Genomic DNA, 19,907 nt, shown 5'->3' on the forward strand with positions numbered 1-19,907 from the left:
AGTTTTTCTAATAAACTCAACTATTATAAAATAGTAGAGATTATTATTATTATTATTTTATTATTATTATTATTATATAATTTGTTCTTGGGAGAGATCATGCAAATTTAAATTAGATTTAAAATTTAGTTAGATTTAAAAATATATTATAATCAATTCTTGAAAATAAAATAAAATCATACTAAGTTAGTGAGTTTCATACTATTAATTTGGAATCATTAATAGATAGTTTATTTAAAAAGTGGAACAAGCATGAGAGCAAAACATCAATCTATAATTTAAAACTTATTTTTAATTTTGGTATTATAATTTGAGGTACTATTTATAAGAAAAAAATATAATTTAATCCATGTTTAAAAAAATCAGTTGGTGCATATAAAATATTTTTTCTTAAATTTAGCCAACTATTAAATATTTCGAGTCTTCCAATACATTCAAGTTTGATTAACACTTTATCACATGAGAAAATTATAATAAATAAGTTAAAATTAAAAAAAAAAAAAAAAAAAAAACGAAAGAAAGAAAGAAAGGACCGCTTGAGGGCTTGAGACCGCCTCATGCAGCTACTGTTACAGTGTTATGTACTATGCTATCGGCGTCCGTTGTCAAGGACGACGTTTTGGGGTATTTTTGATATCTTCTTCAAATCAAATTAATTTTGAATTTTTTTTAAAAAAAATAAACTACTTTTTAAAAAACCCTCTTTTTTATACTACTCAACGGTCGATACATTTTCTCAGGGGGAATAAACCCATGTTTTACTAATTATTTATGTTGTCTGTAGTTTCAAATGGCCCAAACAATACTGGCGGAGAAAATGGAGCCATTCGATTCAAATGGATGCTCCAAGACAAGTGTGGCATCTGTCATTTTTCTTGCGAGGTGTAGTCGGCTTCTTGGATATTCTGTTAAATTCAATCTCATAACTAAAAGCATGCAGCTTGCTACAAAACAATCAATTTCCAAAGAATGTCTAACATTTACATTCCATTCTTCTACATGGCAAGAATCCTCTTCGTCTCTTCATCTTCTTCAAAACCATCAGCTTTCATGATGTCGAGGAGTCTATTCACTTCTTTACCGCCACAGATATTTGATTTTAGCAAGGTGTGATACATCTGTCTGTTCAATGACGTAACAGATCTCAACAAATTCACAACTTCTTCTGTGGCATCAGAGCTCCCTTTCTCACCAAATAAACTCAATATTCTACCAATCACTGTATCTTCAATCAAAGTCCCTTCTCTCACATCACATAAAGAAATAGTTGATTTCATGGCATTCAAAGCCTTTTCCATCTCACCCTTCTCCATGTAGCCAGCTGCCAATTTAGCCCAGATATTAGGTGTCGATGCCTTCCCCGTTCCCATCAAGCATTCAAGCAAAGCTTCAGCCTTTTCACACAAACCCTTGTCTATGTGTCCAGCAATGACAACACTTGGCACCCGAAAATCATAGCAGTTTCCAGATGACTCCCACTCCTTCAAAACTTTCTCTGCTTCTTCAAGCTCTCCCAGCCTAACCAAGGACTCCATTATGTTTTTGTAATCCTTGTTAAGGCACCTATTGCAACCATTCTTCTCAAGATCCCATAATCTGAAAACATCATTTCTGTTTCCCAGTCCAGCATGTAAAGAGATGAGATGATTATAACCAACACCATCTTTACTCTCTAGCCTTTCCTCTGCTTTTCTCAGGGTAAGATTTGCTTTTGTTTTGAGGCCGGCCTTAGCATAAAAATTTGCAACAACAGCATATGTATTCCAATCCATGACAATGTGCGATTGACTTTCCATTTCTCTCAGAATTTTTTCCACTCCATCAATATCAGATCTCAATCCATAGGAATTAATGCATATCCGGTAACTCAAATTATCAGGTTGAACCCCATTCTCTTTCATCCGGTCTAAGACATCACGGACCTTGTCAATCTCACCAATGTTAGAGGCACATGATGTCATTGTAAGCAACAGAAGCCAAAGCAATACCATTCTCTTTCATTGTCTGCAGATGTGCGAATACTTTCTCAGTTTCATGCTTCTGAACATAACAATGTAGAAGAGCACCATAAGCCTTCTCAGTTCTCTCTCGCTCATTCAAACCATTGAAGTAGTTTTCTGCCGCAAGAAATCCATGAACCTTACCAGTCAGATCCAAATGTACCGCATGTTGCACAGGGGTCAGCGTGTATATTCCTGAATTTTTTGTCCACTCTGAAACCTGGGACATCACGAGGGAGGATATTAGGAAACAACGAAACCTAATGACCTTCAAAATACCGCACACATGCTACAAAGAACTCCAGCCTCAACCTAGTACAACTTAAAAGCTCCAAAAATTGCATCTTTAATACTACAACTTATTGAGAAATTTCACGAAAACCATCATATTAATTTATTTCTCCACGAACCTAATAAACACAAACACAAACACAAATCTTTGCTCTCGAATTATAAGTACCTGGAGAGCATGAGAGAATCTTCTCCGCTTACGGAGATCAAGAATTATGCGTTGGAGCTCCGCAAATCGGACTTTATTGCCCCTTTCAACCCATCTGTCCAGCTCCCATGTTAAATCAACGCTAGGGTTTCCCAAAGGACTGATTTTCTCGTACAGAGATGGGATTTTCTTTTGCTTGTTCTTGGTGTAGTAACATCGGGAGGAGTTGACAACAAAAGTTTGAATCAGGGATTTAATTCTGTCCCTATTCCATAGCATTTTAATGTTGAATTACGCCTGATTCTACTCTCTTTAGAATGATCTGAGAGGATTCGGTAGATGCTGCAGACCGAATTTTCTAGGGTTTTTGGGAGGTTTTTTGAGTTCGAGGGGGTGAGTGAGAAACTAGAAAGTGCCGTTTGGTTGCATAATAATTTGGTTTGAAAGATGGGGGACATTTTAATTTTAATCATAACAATCATAAATGTTTTTTTTTTTTCAATATCTCCTTTTAATCATAACAATCATAAAAATTCTTTCCAAAAAAAAAACAATCATAAAAATTATAAATATAGAATATGAGACAAGGAATGAAACAATAACATTTTAGAGTCGATGAAATATGTTATCGCTTAATTAATTATCATAATTTTGATTCACTTTAGTAACATGTTATTGCACAAATATATTGTACAAAATTTACTTAGCACTATGACACTATCTATCTAGTTAACATGATTTACATATTAGAGTTTTGTCATGCCCACCTATGAGGTTGCAATCATCCAATGGATGAAATGAATCATATACAAATTGTTCATCCAATGGATGATTGTCACCTCATAGGTGGGCATGAAACTCTTACATATTATTATGTTGGCCCAATAATTTATTTGATATGCACTAAAAGATAACGCTTACAAGTTTTTAAGCTAACTAGTATTCCGTCCATGAGATGCACGGGGTGTTATTTTTATGTAATTAGTGGTAAAAATTAGTAAATATAAGTGTTTGAATAAATGATTAAAAAACAAATAAAGTAAGATTGAGTTTGGATGAAAAGATTGAAATCCGTAGATTTAAATATATCTTCATTGTTTAGATAACTTACCCAAAACAAAATCAAATTCATCTTTATATTTATTTACACTATAATTGAGCTAATTAATATGGATTTCAAATCCTTAAAATATTGGAATAATTTGAAATCTATTGTTGTTGCATAGAGCTTATAAGCTCTTTATAATTGTTTGGAATTTTTTTTAAAAAAACAATTTATAAATTATCAAAATAAGCTATTTGACATCTATAAGATGTTTTTTTTAAAAATTTGATCCACCCCTATTTTTTTTTTTTAAAGAAAAGTCTTATTTTAATATTTTGTTTTCTCATATTATCATTTTATATTTTGTTAAATGATCTCCACCTATTTTTCAAATTAACCTAAAAAATTAACAACAACTCATTTTTAACATTAACCTAAAATATAAAATAATTTTTTTTTGAAAATAATATAAAATATTTTTTATTTCAAACAATTATTTTTATTTTTTAATATAAATATTTACGATAAAAGTCTAAAACTATTTATATATATATATAATTACTTACATTACTTTCACGTATTATACAATTTTTCATAGTTTTGACAATAAAAAGATCTTATAATATCAAACACATGAACATCTTTAAGTTGTTTAAAATAAGTTAATCTATACACTTTAACAACTGATTTTAAAATAAGACCTGACAGGTTATTCCTAAAATAACTTATAAGCTTTTAGAACTTATATATAAATTGTTTTTAATAATCTTAGTCAAACACCATATAGAGTGCAAATAAGTAAGATATTGATTTGAATTTCAATTGTTGAAGCTATTTAACAATGAAAATAAAGTTGGAATCCATAGATTTCAAATGTCCAAATCCAAATGTAACCTAAATTGATTATAAAATGTACATTTAGAAAATAAAAATTAAATAATTGAGAAATGATGAAAATTTTTATAATACTACAATTTTCATTGATTTTTTTTCTAGTCGCTATCACTACAATACATCAAAATTTTAAAATTTCTAAGATCCAACATTTTCAGACTTTTTTGGTTCACAACTCTAGATTAACAACTAACCATGATAAAACATCGAGTTCTTCAAAATAAATCTTACATGAGACAATAATGGTTCTGTCATCAAAGAATATTGTCTTTACTGGAATAAATATTCATACAAGTTTAGATTTTAAAAAAATAATAATAAAACTGAATTTTTTTTCTTTTGGATTATTTTTCCTGCATATTAAGTTCTGGAATCTTAAAAAAAATTAAAGAACTATTGTTTTGTTTCTATTTCTTGAATATTATAAATTTTTTTATTTTCTAAGGGATTTGTTTATTCAATTATTATAAATTTGACACATACGTACAATACTAGTATTCTATAAAAAAAAATGAGAATTTTTTAAAATGTTAAAATAAAATTTCTTAATTTTTAAAATTGAAACAGCAAGATAGAAAAATAAAATATAAAAATATACTAATGTTATATAGGTCACATAACAACTTGATAAGATGAGTTTACACTAAACTCCATACAATAAGTATAAAATGTTCTTATATTAAATATAATAAAAAATAAATAAGAAAAGCATATAAAATTAAATAAACAAAATAGTATGGTAATGAAAAACAATTATAATCTATCAAATTTATAAAACTTGAAAAATATATAATATCTTATTTTTCAAATTTATAATTTACTCAAAATAATACATTATTTTAAAACAGCCACCCTATGAAAAGGAAATAATTTACTCATAATAATGCATTATTTTAAAACAAACATCCTATTAAAAGTAAAATTTAAATTTTGTTTGATAAAAAACAACTATTTTAATTTTTTTTAAAATGCAACAGTATGTGTGTGTGTATATATATAAGAAAAACAATCACCCTATTAAGAGCAAAAATTAAATTTTATTTGATCATGGAAAATATTTTTTTTAATTTTGTTTAAATTCAATTGTATTTTATCTATATTTTAAAATTTTTATATTAAATACTCTATCACTCATAATATCATTTTTTTTAAATCTTTGATGTGTATATATATTTTGGGTGCAATAATTATCCCTGCTGAGTAGAGCGATCGAACCATGACGCTTGAGCTGCTGTGCGGTTTAAAAGATTGAGTTGCACCATTACCACCAAGTATAGCTTTTGGTAAAGCGGCAAGCGATCGGTCCTACAATTGATATCAAAGTCAAGGTGATGGGTTCGAGATCACGAAAAATACTAATTAAATTTTATTTTAATTCAATCGTATTTTTTTAATCTATATTAAATTTTTTTGATTAAATAGTCTACCACTGATAATATTATCCCTTTTTTAAATCTTCGGTATTATTTTTATCTATAATTTTAAATTCATACATACATTTATTTATATTTTTAAATTTAATGTTGATATCTCTACTATCTTTAGAAATGTATTTTGAGCGGGAAAATGTTAGTTTATATTTGTAGCCAAGTTTTCTTTTTTACTAACAATATTGGCACACGTGTTGCGTGTGTAACGATGGTAAACGTGTTCGTACTTAATTTAAATGTAAAGCGTGAACATCATATAAAAAACGTAATGTGCGAACAAACTGAAAAATGAAGCAATTATTTCGATATCGGCATTGTGATTAAATCTGTAAAAACTTCGAAATTCAACAATAAATTTCACGTTCAAAGTAAATAGCCGAAAAAGTGGGATAAAAGCATGAATTCCATATCCATGACGAAGTAAAGGAAAAAGGGGGAAAGCATGTACCTTGATAGATTTGATAAAGTTGGACAAATATGATAGTATACCAAATCTCCTTGTTGCTATGAAATATGAGTGGCCGTGAGTTTGCGAGGGTTGAACGGGTGGAATGTGGAAGAAAGTAGTTTTAGATAGGAGAGTATAAGGTGGCCGGTTGTTGTGTTAGTGGGTAGTTTTAGTGTTAGTGTTTCTTTCCCATGTTTTAATTTTGATTTTGATTTTTTTAATTATTTTTTTGTTGTAAATTTTTTTTATTTGATCCATACCAAGAAATCATGATATGGTGTTGTTACATAATAAATAGTAATAGATATATACATAGATAAGCAAAACAACCACCATGTTAAAAGCAAAACTTAAATTTTCTTTGATCACGTTAAAATGTATTTTAAATTTTGTTTATATTAAATCTTATTTTTATCTATATTTTAAAATTTTTAGATCAAAAAATTTATCACGGATAATATCATATTATTTTTTTAATATTCATCCATATCTATAAGTTTAAATTCAATAATATATTATTTGTATTTTTTAATTTAATACTGATAACTTTACTATTTTCGAAAATGACTCGGAAAAATTCTTTTATTTTTATTTTATTTGACTTTTCTGTTTATATATATATATATGTATATATATATGGATAATAAACCCACTATCATTTGTTTTTACTAATTAAAAATGTTATATCATATATGTCACGCTCCAAATCGCACTATCATTTATATTTTCATATTTAACATATGCTTTTTTACCAAGCCACTTCAAATAAACCTAAACAGAGTAATATCAATCAATAATACAATCCACACCCAGCTTTATTTTATTTTAATATATAAACACACCATTCCACAAGCTTACACTCCACTATTTTACAGAAACATAATCAAGCAACAAAGCCAACAGTTGACAGAAATTGATGAAACAAACACAAGGGCCCGAGTTATGAGACTTGATCTACATACTACAAATCGATGCAGTTGAAACCCTTTTCAGAAAATGCTTCCACGAGCCTAGGCAAGAGTTTTCCAAGCATGATCTTGAAACCCAATGAGCTTCCTTTCTGAGTTTCTTGTTCTGCATTCTTGTTATCGCCGCCGCCGAAAGGATACCCCACGGTAGCTCCTTGCATATAAGCCCTACAAGCAGATAAAATATGCCTGGACCGTTTCCGAAAATGCTCATCCACGAGTTCCTCAAAATGCTGTTCCAGCCCAAAAAGTCAGTGTTTAAGGTTGCATGCAGTTCAACACAATATGTTGGCTGTGCTAAAGGCCTTTATCAATTTAGTTACCTTGGGTGGTTTGTGGAGTATGTATAACATGGATCTGCAGTTGAGAAGAAATGTGTTCTCGTTGTAGCCGACCGAGTTCTTTTCTCCCTCCGCTTTGCCAATCTGTGTATCATAACCAGCCTCATTGAAATAAGGCTTCTCATTGAGTACAAGGGCTTGGAGGGAGACGAGGACTTGAAGAACTGTGGATGACGCTGGATTCCAAACTTCACTATCAGATCCTCCCCATGTATTGAGGAGACTAAGACAGACCTTTCCTGTCTCGTATAAGTTTGGATTGGTACGAAGTCCACCAGAATGGTAGTACAATATCTGTATGCAGAAATCTTGATTTTTAACTGAATTTTTAAATATTGTTCATCAATACATGTCCAGAAAGCAACTTACTGGTGGCTCGTTGGGGTATTGTGGAGGAAGATAGAAATCAAAAAAGAACAATCCGTCATGATACGGCGTTCCTGAAGTGCCTATAATTAATGCTCGAAGCAAATTCATTCTATCCTCGTAGGCTCGGACGTAGATAGTTTCTGTCAAGATTAAGAGAAAATTGACCCAAAAATGTTTGAAAAGAAGTGACATGGAACTCTTAACTGGCAGTACAATGATTTTCTGACCTGGAAGATCATTCTTTAAAATACTCCATTCTTGATGAACCTTCTTCAACCAACTTCTCTCCATCTACACAAAAACCGACAAAAAAACAAGTAATAAAAATATCAAATCATTTTTAAAACAACAGAAATCCTTTTCTAACCTGAGGAAACTGCATGCCAATATCAGAAATGTTGAAGAAGTGGTGGTCCGAGCAATCACTGACCATATCAAACTGTGAAAAAGATTCTGGATCCATATTGGAAGATGGAATTAGAATATCCTTTTCAGGTGTATCTAAATCATCCAATATCGACAGCTTGCCATCAAAATTTGAGTGGCAAAGTTCTGATACTTCATCCTCGGGGAACCTATCAAGAATTTGTTCATCTTCTAACATGGATGTATATGCACCGATCAAGGGGGAAACAATAGAACGAAACAAGCTCAAAGTAATACTTGTGACAAACCCAATAGCAGCTTGAGAAAGGGAAAGTGATGTGGAGTGTTTTGCTTCTTCATTACAACCCGAAACATCCTGGAATATATTTAGTTTAAAATATATATAAGAGTCAATATGATGAATCTCAAAGGTAGTGCCAAATTTTAACTTAATATTAATTGCCAGCACTATCCCTCTAGTGAACAAGAACCCGTGGTAGAATGTCATTTGTTCGAGGTAATTTGATGTCTCTCACTTCCTAGTTTAAACTTTATATGCTACCTTGCCAAAGCTTTTTCAACTGTTAAACCAAGGAGTTTCCAAGAATATATATAGCACAAAGAGACCATCACACATAACATATTCATAGAGAGAGAGAGAGAGAGAGAGAGAGAGAGAGAGAGAGAGAGTTTTTTGGTGTTACCTTCACATTTTGGCCCAATAATTGGCTCTCCTCCCCTGGCAGTTCCTCATTTGATTGATTAAGATTTTCAGTATCAAATGTAGAAGAGCCAACCCTACGGATTTCATATGGTGCAACCTGTCATGAGATTGCATGCGCAGCATAATGATTTTGAAAAATTATGAACGTGTTTTTATGTAAATAATAAATGCAATATGAAAATTTATCAACAAAATACAAGATAAAACATCATAGACTCCTTTTCATAAAAATTATTAGCAAAATGTGCTATAAAATAACCCAAAACATCCTCCATCACAGTTGAGCAGATTTCATAAGTATAATAGTTCTACGATAGCTGATGAAGTATTCAGCAAATTTTTGCATCTGCTGCCCAAGACCGATGAGATTCATTTTCTCTTATTCAGAAGTTCCATTTTGTTTTCTATCTTACCACAATATCAACTCTTTTGCCACTCCCCTAACGGGTAAATATTCAAAGTTGACAAGCATACAGGAGCGCAGAAAATTTAGAGTCATCACAGATGTTTTGTAGTTCTAGAAACATAAATTATAACAAATGAAATATGCATACCTCGTTTACAGAACCTGAAGCCCACTGAACTTTAATATGCCCGTGTTCGAGTCCAACTACAATTCCGATAATATTAGATAAGAAATAACTGTCGACATTTGATCCCCGATCACTATTTTCAATACATTTAAGATCAACTTCTTCCCCTACACAAGTTTTCAATAATGTGTGGTTTTTCACATAGCTGCCACACCCAAGATTAACAACACACTTGGTGGCCCTAAAAACTGCATCACCAAGACGGTATGAGTAGTCTGGGTGCTCGACCAGTTCATAAGCACTCACAATCTCCTCCGTCTCTTTCTCTTTTGAATTCTGTAAATCTAAGGAGGGCTTACACCATTTTACCACGACAGTTCGTTCTTTTGAATCCACACATTTCACGACACCCCATCTCCTGAGCCCAAGAACTTGAGAATCGACCATCCCATTTTCCAACACAAACACATGAGGCCAAAAATCATGAACATCGATTATGTTAACGGGGAACAACAAATGTGAATCTAATAAGATCGACTGGCTACCATCCTGCCACTGGACGTCAACTTTAGTTTTAGTCTTGGTAATAACAGCAGTTTTTTGAATCACGGTTTCTGAGTTATCAGATTCTTCAACCAATCCCGAGTCAGCAGCACTCGGCAAAATCTGTTCCATCGAAAGAGCGCACCAATCACCAAGCTGCCAATTTACATAGGAGAAACAGGGCAACAAGGATAAATTTTTCGAGTCCTGCAAACTTTGTGGAGCAGGTTCATTCTTGCAGTTGCATACAGCACAGTCAATCCATTCCACATATACAAGTCCAGAGTCCACATTACAAACAGTGCCATGCTCCCGTTTATTTTTTCTGATATTACTCAACCAACTAGTTGATTCGGAAACAGGTGATAGCTCAACCTGAACTCTTTGTCCTGGATAGAAAGGATATTGTGGATCTTCAACTAAATCAGGAGATATGGCAACAATGTTTTCCGCATCAATAGTGGTCAATTGGCTCTTTGTACCATCGTCAAACAAGATAGTCACACAGTCAACGACATTTTCCACTTTCCCTAGCCATGCACCACACACTACATAGTCCCCAACTGAAATGGATCGAATTTTCTGAAGATTTCTCGAATCGACATTTTGTATTTTACTTCCATCAAGGCTTTCCAAGTTCACAACCATGTCTACATTGACCACCTTTCCCGTTTGTCCCAATGGGTCAGACACCAAGCCAACAATTTCCCCATGCATGAATCCTCTTTCAAACAATAGAAAATCATCAATTTTTCTAATGCTTTCCTCAAGACTTGAGAAAACAGAATGGGCATGTCTACCATATAGAGACTCGATGTCATCTTGATCTTCAGAACTGCTACTTTCACTGAGAATATCGAAATCACTGAGTAGCAAATCCATAAAGCTGACTTCTGCTAGAATGAACAAGTAGATAAAACAAAGATAAATTTTTACCAAGAAATGAAAGGATCAGGATTTGATGGAATGGAACAGAAGTGATTTCACTGGAACTTCTATTTGGTGTCCTACTCTGGTTCAACGACATGCTCACAGTCCACACACCACCCCAATTTTTATCAAGATTAAGAAAGAGAATTACTACAAAAAACTAGTATAGGCTGTGTTGGATCCTTTATTTTCTTAAATTAAATGACCCACATAAACGTTATTTTAGATTGTAACCAGCACCACATTTAGCAAAGTGCATATATTTTGATTTATTTCTAGGGAAAAATAAAACTAAGCACAATATTTCTTGATGGATTAGTGAAAAAGAAAACAAAAATAAGACTTACCCGTTCAGTAACACCAGTGATTGAATAACTCGTAACAACCCCACCTGACTGAATGATTGCACTAAGTTGTTCAACGGCAACCAGGAGAACTTTTTGCCTTGAAATTAAGTATTGATAAAGGGAGATGATGGACGAAAGGAGATTTTCCAGCTACGGTAATACAATAGTCTATTCAGGACTATGAAATGCCAAAGGAGATTTGCCCAAAGTTGGACTGGACCGCTAAGTTTCTACAGACAGGTATGACTGAATGAAATTTCCAAGAAGTGAAGATTGTCTTGAATAAAATCCAAATCCGTTTCCAATGCGAATGGAGTTGAAGTCGAAAAAGAAGAGATCTTCAATTCATGAATACAAGAAGTTCCAACTTAGTCAAGACCCGCGTCTAACTTAGTGTAGTGAATAAAAAATGACTTCCTCCTCTATCTGTACATAGAATCTGGTTCAATGAGTGAATGAAGCAATTATTCTATCCAGATATAGATGATGATCTTCTGCTGAGGCTTCATGCTTGTTGTAACAGTATAGATAGGTGAAGCAGTCCGTTCTCGCCTATTGGCTATTAATAGATAGTAGGTTGCATCGATGCTCCAACCGTTTTCAACTGAATTTCCTCCAGAAATGCTTACAAGGAAAGACCAGTTTCTCTTGTGGAATTCATCTTTTTATCATTCAGAAGCTGTTCAAAGGTTAGAATAAGCACAACCTAATTGCAGGAACTTCAAATTTTCCTAAAGAGATTTTGCCCCTGAACAATATAAGTGATCAGATAATACAAAGTGGCTTGAAAGAATTTTCCGTTCTTCTTGAGCCAAGTATAAATGCCAAAGGAGATTTGCCCTAGTGTGTAACCAATTTTAAGCAAGCTTCACTAAATGCCAAAGGAGATTTGCCCTAAAGTGTAACCAGTTTTAAGCAAGCTTCACTCAATACCAAAGGATAACAATCAATTCAAGGAGATCCCTTGCCCACAGACCCTAGACACTACTTTTTTATTTGCCCTAGAGTGTAACCAATTTTAAGCAAGCTTCACTCAATACCAAAGGACAACAATCAATTCAAGGAGATCCCTTGCCCACAGACCCTAGACACTACTTTTTCCATGTGAAATGTAGATCAGCCGACCCACAGATAAAAACCTCAAATCTAGATCTTATTTTTTGAAACTAAGGTCGACCTGAGCTTTCATGTGGATCAATATGCTTAATAGGTAAGAATAACGAACTTGTCCAACCGAACACAACCTGAAACCTGCATGTATGAAGATAACCAAACAAAAAGACAATATTAAAATATTAATGTAGAACCAGATTAAAAGTTTTACAGCAAAAAATTTAAAGTGTTCTTGATAACAAGAATTTTAGAACTGCAATGCAACTGCTTCCAACGTAAGACAATGTACATATACAAAAAATAGCTCCATATAGGCAAGAAAAGACAATTTGAGGGTGATTTAATCTGTGGGAAATCTCTGATAATGAAAAAAAAACAAAGAGCAATCTTCATATGGCTACGCCAACAACATTTTTGGCAATCTTCATATGGCTAAGCAAACAACACATTTGACGACATAAGCTCCTTTTCTTAAACACATCATTACCACCATGCGAAGTACTTTTGTTCTCGATTCCCTTTAAGATTAGCAGTGACTTAGACTCTTGGAATTGAAAGGGTCATTCGTAATCTCTTTTTATGATTCTATTTATCTATTCATTGAGAAACACCGAATAATCAACACGCAGTAACTCAGCAGAGTTTTAGAAAATGCTTCATTTGTGAAGTGCAAGCCAGAATTATAATAGAAGAGAACCTTATAACTGTCCTCGGTGTGTAATCTCTTTCCTACAAAAGGTTCGAAAATGCAATATACAGAGTATTGTGCCTCTGTTTGGGCATGTCAAACACTGCGTACGAAGTACGAACGAACACAGAGTCTGGCAAATGAGTTTCTCACGGCTTAGAGGTTAGAGTATGGATGGTTAATGTTACTTATTAGGCTTATTTAGGAGCATAAATGATAAGTTCCTCACAAAAAATTGATATAAATTGCGTGCTTAGAACCACGGTCCACACATCAAACATGTGAAGAATATTCATGGTGTTGCTGATTATATTACTGGTTCACATACTTTTGATGAATCGAATTAAAAGCAACTAGTCTTTCAGGTCAAGAAAGTTTTCCAAAAGATAAATAGGAGTAATCACACCCAACACTAGCTGATCAGCAATTTCATACCCAAAAATAGCCCACCATCAATCAAAACTTGTGATCCATTCCCTGGTGCATAAATCCATATGTAAGCATGCACAAGAAAATCTTAACGAACAGCAAAAAAAAAAAACACACACAATACACGAACAAAATGAATCACCATAGGAACATACCAATTAACCAACTTTGTATTAAAAAGAATCTATTCCAAATGCAACCAACAGTCCCTACCTTGAAACTTCAGTCTCCACAAAGTGATTAAGGAAACCAAGCCCACGACATTAAATCCAAGAAAAGAACAACTCCCATTTTTTTTCACAGTTTTCTGCACTTTTACACCAAATTTCCCACAAATTTTCGGCAAGATATCGACGCAAGAAACGAAGGGAAAGGAGAGTGACGATGAACTGACAAAGGAACTCGCAACAACGGGAAAAAAAAAAAAAAACAAGAACTGGGAATTCAGAGAGGCCAAAAAGACTCCCTCCGAATTCCCTCCTTCAATCCATTTTTCCAGATTTCAAACATGGCATAAAGTAAGTCGCTTGTCAGGACTCAGGAGTACAAAATTCACACGACACGACGTGCTGCTGTTTGCATATATATACACTGTTGCACACATAAGTATGATTTTATAGATCCATAGTGCTCATATATTATATTCGCTAATAATAATCATTTTTACACTAAGTACAAATTTTTTTTATTTTTAATATTAATATTATTGTAATAATTTTTTATTTTTAAAACTATTCGAACTTTTCATATTAAAATAATAAAACTCTATAGGACTGTTTGGTTTGATATATTATTAATCTATGTATAACTTATCCCAATTAATTTTGCCTTATTTTCGTCATATTATTTATCTATTTATTAATTAATAATTTTACATCAATTAAATCAAATAAATTATAATCTATTCATCAAATCAAATAATGTATTAACTATTTTTCCTTATTTATTTTTAAGTCACATTATATTACTTATTTATGGATTACTTATCATATCACTCAAACCAAACGGTGCCTATGTCAATAAGAATAAAATGTTATGATAGTGACGGTATGCATTACTACCATTAATTGGATTTTCTTTTTTTATAAAAATAATTCTTCTGAGGAATGTGGATCTATTTAATCGAAGCGAGTCAAGTTATTTGTGAATGATTCATTCAAAATCGATCTGAATTTGATTTAATCGAACTCGGAAATTGAATTTATTTATGTCTACACGACTCCATGAGTAGCTCTAGACGCAATTAATATTGAAATTCGATCGAATCAAACTCAAGTGAATTTTGACGGAACCGTTTTAGAGTAATTTGATTCCTTTACGTTCGAAGGCTTGAGACTTGGTAAGTGGGATTCTTAATTAAATGGACCCACATTTCTCTCAAAAATTATTTTTCTAAAAAAAGGGGGGAAATCCAATTAATGGTGATGCATATCATCACAATCATGACATTTTATTTTTATTGGCAAAAAGTTTTAGATTATTTTAGTTAATATGCTCCCGAGTTATTCGATTTATGGAAATTTCGAACCTATCTAGGGTGGAAAAAAAATATCGAAATATCGGAAAATTGTATTGAAAAATTACTGAAAAAATCGGGATACCAAAAATTTCGGTACGGTATAATTTTCGGTATTGGTATGATAATTTTTTTTTCCGGTATACCGGTATATACCGAAATATCAAAAAATAATTTTTTTTAAAAATATATATATATAAAAATTTTCGGTATACCGACTTTATTGCCGGTATACCGACAATTTTTCGGTATACCGAATTTTTTTTGAATTCGGTATCGGTACACAGTATAGATTTTCGTCATACCGAAAGTTCGGTATACTGAAAATTCGGTACACGGTACGATATCGGTATGAAAAAATTCCATACCGATTTTTTCGGTACGGTATACGGTATCCGATTTTCGGTACGGGACCACCCCTAAACCTACCCATGGGATAATACCTCATGAGTGGTGTGGAGTATTGTGATTGGTCTAATTATGTGGGTCCCCCAATTTTATGTGGGTCCCACATGATTGGACCAATCATGTACTTCCACACCACCCATGGGGTATTACCTCATGGGTAGGGTTGAAGGAACCATCGATTTATACCAACCTATTGGATGTGATGAAATATATCAAATTGTACATTTTATAGGTTGGTATGTATTCACGGTAGATGTGCAACACATAAATACTATTAATAATTCTCTACCTTCATGGCTTTTTGATGTTGTAAACAAAGATTTCACAGCTCGGTGTTGTTTTAACTTTTAATGGTAATTTAATTTCTAAAAAAATATATGTGTAATATAATATAAATATTAAATAATAGTATTTCATGTTCAATATACAAGTTGAACTCAAGCTAGAAATTGATTATTCGATAGAATTCAAAGAAGGTGAAATGAAATCAAGTTGAACTCAACTCACTCGATTGTACCCTTATCATCAATACTAGACCTATAACCTATAACCCATTAATACCATGAACAATTTTACGGGTTAGTCTATGCCAAATCGGTAGTGTTTCTCCCCCTATTTTAATATCATTAGATCATGTGAGACTTATATATTTTTATGGAAATTGACATATGTCTTGATGATCCAATGGTTGATATTTGACCACATCATGAGGGAAAAGTACTTCAAATATAACATAGAATAATCCCAATTTTACGCGTCAAATTCTAGACCCAATCATTACATGAGTGATTTGCTAAAAAAGAATTACATGATTGAAGGGTGCTATTAATTAATTAAAAATATATATGTAAAGGTTTTGGATAGGCATGTTTGATCTCACCAATGGTGCTTTATTAGTTTTATTTCATGTTTGTAGATTATTAAAAAAATTGAGTTGCTTCTAGCTCTGTCATGCTCTCTGCTCAATTTAAATTTTCTTTTAAATGTTTCATCTCGACTTATTAGCAACCAATTTAACTACTAATTTACTTTTACAAGACAGAAAAATCGAAAATGCTTAGATTGATGGACTTGATATGATGAATTTTAAATATAGTGATTTCAATTTATTTGTCTTATCTGGATAAAAAAAATTAAAATAGATTTCAAATCAACTTTACATCGAGTTATGTAATTTCAATAGTAATTATGATGGATTTCAAATGTGTTTTAATTGAGTGTTATTTAAAAAATTTACCCAAATCAAATTTTTTTTTTCCAGATCAAATCTCTCTATCGAAACACCTTATATAAATATTTGTAGATGATCACTTATGTTAATTATCACACATCGATTGGATCGGGTAACTGAAAATTGTATAAATGAACTTATTTCCCTCTCGAACGAATTAAATTATGTGTATGTCCATCATCTAGCAATTTTTCTTCACATACGTATGCATAAGAATAACACTCAGCATACTTTAAATAGGTATAATATCTTTTTTATAAACCAATGAGAAATTTTTTTTATAAGTCACGAATCATCAAACATTTAAAATTATACATGTTCTTCGTGGGTCGAAGGAATTGAGATACATACAAGGGTTGGGAGTGGGACTATTAAATTGCAATATTGCCAGTGATTAATTACATATGTGCCAAAGTTAGTGGAATTTTGACAAATTAAAAAGTCCACCAAAAACAATCATTCGAGTTGTTTCCGTCACAGCTAGTCTTTGAAGCACCATACAAATTAAAAGCCTTTCATTGCATTTAGTCTAGTGACACGACATTCCATCGAGGAAAAAATTGTAATTTTAGTCCAGTAAGTTGGTTTGATTTTGGCTTTAGTTTTATAATTTTTTAAATTTTTTTATTTTAGTCCAGTAACTTAAATTTTTGTTTGGGTTTTGGTCTTTTTCTCATCGAAAATCACTAAATCAATCGAATACTAATTATTTGACATCGATACTCTTCTATGACTCATTTGACAAGAATTAACGATATGTTACACAAATTAAATCTATTACGTAAAAATAAAGGGGAAAAAAACGACACCCAATATTTACAAATCAGGAGAAAAAACTTCATGTCGTTTTGTTTATTTTTGATTAGGTATATTTTAATATATGTAATATAAATTTAATTCTAGTCACACGAATCTTATAGGAGAACATTGAAACCAAACAATTAATATTCAATTGATTTAGTGATTTTCGATGAAAAAATGACCAAAATCCAAGTTATTGGACTAAAATCAAACTTTGAAAAGTTATAGGACTAAAACCAAAATCAAACCAACTTACAAGACTAAAAATGCAATTTTTTCTTGCATCGAGTGACATCCAACAAAAGGGGGAAGTATATGTGTAAAAATTTTTCATGTGGAAACATATTAAAACGTATGTCTTCAATAATACAGCAACATAATTCGAATATTAAAATTGTGTGAAAATTGACTAACAATTGAAACACTGTCTATTAACATCAAGTAGCTAGTTAGGAATTTTGTGGGGAACCTTTGCAAAAGTATGTATAGCGAACTAAATTAAATAAGGGGAATTATGCTATTTTTCAAGATCACATGACGCACAATTTCGGTACTACACATATTGAGGCTAGCTAGGCGCATATAATGAGGTTAGTCTATATATGTAATACTTGGAGACTTGGAGTAACACTCACCTTATAAATGTTTTTATATATACAATATGTTATATGTTCATCTTAAATTCGAACGATTAATATATATGAAATATTATACTTTATAGCATATGCTCAATCCATTCCATGTCATGGTTTCGTCGCTGCAGAGCCAATAAAAGGTGAGAGCTAGCGTAAAAGCTAATTGAATACATGATTTCTAATTAGACTATAAATTTTGTTTATATCTAGCTCAATCCAGTATTTAAAGATTATATTTTAAGACCATGCATGTGGATGAATATTAGAAGTTTAGAACCATCATATACGTACATGCAAGTGGTTTTAAAAAATAATGATGAGAAAAAGAAAACAATACATGTGGAAACACATGACTATATCAACTGTTATATATAGTGATCTTGAAAAAGGCAAACAACATAAACAATAATTCATGAACCACGTACACAAAATTAATATCAAATGTTGCTCGTATTTTCACTGCCGGCCCCTGGATATCCGGTTCCGGCGACTACTTAAAATTTTGACTTCCGGTCATGGTCGAGTAATTTCGTGGATTGTTAATTACGATCGAGTACTGCAGGATGAAACGATCCATCTAGATCTGGATGGTGCATGGAGGAGGAGGCTTAGCGCTCATGCAATTATATCTATTGGGTTAATTAAATACAATATTCACGTGAAATCTTGATATTGTTAAAAGACTTTCATCCGTGTTTCAACTCTTGAGTACACGTATCTTTGAAAACAAAAAGGGTGTGTGTGCTCAATATTTAAAAGCATGAGCCTAGGATGGGTGCGCTAAAAATTAATTGAAAACTTGATGAGTTAATTTATAAATATTTTTTCATGCATGTGATTTTCAAAATTTCACTTGGTAGTGTATTTAAATTAACTCTTATTTGTTCAAAATTGGAATATCTACATCGTATTTATGAGAGAAATTAAGATTGGATTAACTTTTCACACATGTACATATATATAAATATAATTATCCAATAATTTATACATATATAATAGATAAAGATAATTTAATTACATGTGAAAATTAATTTTATTATTAGTATATATTCACCATAGAAATAAGTAATATATAATTATATATACGCCCTCAAAAGAAAAAAAATGAAATAAGTAAAACTAATACTAATTAAATAATGAAATGTGAAATGTGAAATGTGCGAGCAAACCCAACTCCCCACGAATCAAATAATCATCATACATTAGGTTGACCAAACCTCAAATTAATATTGGTGTCACTTCTCTACTCAATTCTTCTTAATCTTATAATTTCATGACATAATTATGTTTTAGGTATTACTTACTCTTTTCGAAAATAATACGTGTGGTGAATTGCTAGTATATTCCATTCCAGTAATGCTACATAAGGATAAGGTGTTCATGGGAGGATTGTAAAAGTATAATTTTTAAATGTATTCCCCAAAGCAACAACGCGGGGATAGCTCAGTTGGGAGAGCGTCAGACTGAAGATCTGAAGGTCGCGTGTTCGATCCACGCTCACCGCATTATTTTAATTTTTTATTATTTATACACACGCTTTCGGGCCCAGAGTCAAGTAAGTAAGTAACCCACTTGATCGATTGGCCCAAATTTGGTTGTCCATTTTTGCCATTTTGTTTGTTTTATTTTCCGGATTGTATACAAACCTTCAGGCCCATAGTCCAGTATCCCACTCGATCGCTTGACCCATATTTTGTTGGTTTTATTTT

At 32.1% G+C, this 19,907-nt stretch overlaps 2 protein-coding genes and 1 non-coding gene across 6 annotated transcripts; 1 reads left to right on the forward strand and 2 right to left on the reverse strand.

Annotated features, from left to right (window-relative positions):
- Nucleotides 1-903: 903 nt before the first annotated feature.
- On the reverse strand, nt 904-2,849 carry LOC140892198 (pentatricopeptide repeat-containing protein At4g21705, mitochondrial-like). Its single transcript, XM_073301007.1, is given in 3 exon segments — nt 904-1,947; nt 1,949-2,220; nt 2,461-2,849. Coding segments are annotated over 3 exon segments (1,482 nt in total). The 5' UTR covers nt 2,719-2,849; the 3' UTR covers nt 904-995.
- A 4,204-nt stretch (nt 2,850-7,053) lies between these two features.
- Nucleotides 7,054-14,180, reverse strand: LOC140887740 (probable ubiquitin-conjugating enzyme E2 24). 4 transcript variants are annotated; one of them, XM_073295183.1, is made up of 10 exons: nt 13,821-14,180; nt 11,378-12,628; nt 9,579-10,993; nt 9,005-9,121; nt 8,609-8,676; nt 8,302-8,509; nt 8,162-8,225; nt 7,935-8,074; nt 7,548-7,859; nt 7,054-7,457 (listed from the first exon to the last, which is right to left on the reverse strand). In XM_073295183.1, the coding sequence occupies exons 3-10, from the start codon at nt 10,980-10,982 to the stop codon at nt 7,218-7,220; spliced, it is 2,553 nt and encodes an 850-aa protein (XP_073151284.1). In that variant the 5' UTR covers nt 10,983-10,993; nt 11,378-12,628; nt 13,821-14,180; the 3' UTR covers nt 7,054-7,217. The 4 variants fall into 4 exon arrangements, with proteins under 4 accessions (XP_073151284.1, XP_073151283.1, XP_073151285.1 ...); XM_073295182.1 differs by having other exon boundaries at nt 8,302-8,676; nt 11,378-12,621; XM_073295184.1 differs by having other exon boundaries at nt 8,302-8,676; nt 9,579-10,947.
- Nucleotides 14,181-19,630: 5,450 nt separating this feature from the next.
- On the forward strand, nt 19,631-19,703 carry TRNAF-GAA (transfer RNA phenylalanine (anticodon GAA)). Its single transcript has one exon. It is a non-coding gene; the product is annotated as a tRNA-Phe (tRNA).
- Nucleotides 19,704-19,907: the final 204 nt, after the last annotated feature.

Source organism: Henckelia pumila, chromosome 3 (assembly GCF_033568475.1).
Source record: "Henckelia pumila isolate YLH828 chromosome 3, ASM3356847v2, whole genome shotgun sequence".
Taxonomy (NCBI): domain Eukaryota; kingdom Viridiplantae; phylum Streptophyta; class Magnoliopsida; order Lamiales; family Gesneriaceae; genus Henckelia; species Henckelia pumila.

Coding starts and splice junctions, on each gene's coding strand:
- LOC140887740 (XM_073295182.1), bottom strand. CDS start 10,982: ATGGATTTGCTACTCAGTGATTTCGATATTCTCAGTGAAAGTAGCAGT. Junction 9,122..9,578: donor CTTCAGGTTCTGTAAACGAG/GTATGCATATTT, acceptor ATCTCATGACAG/GTTGCACCATATGAAATCCG. Junction 7,860..7,934: donor AATACCCCAACGAGCCACCA/GTAAGTTGCTTT, acceptor TTCTGCATACAG/ATATTGTACTACCATTCTGG.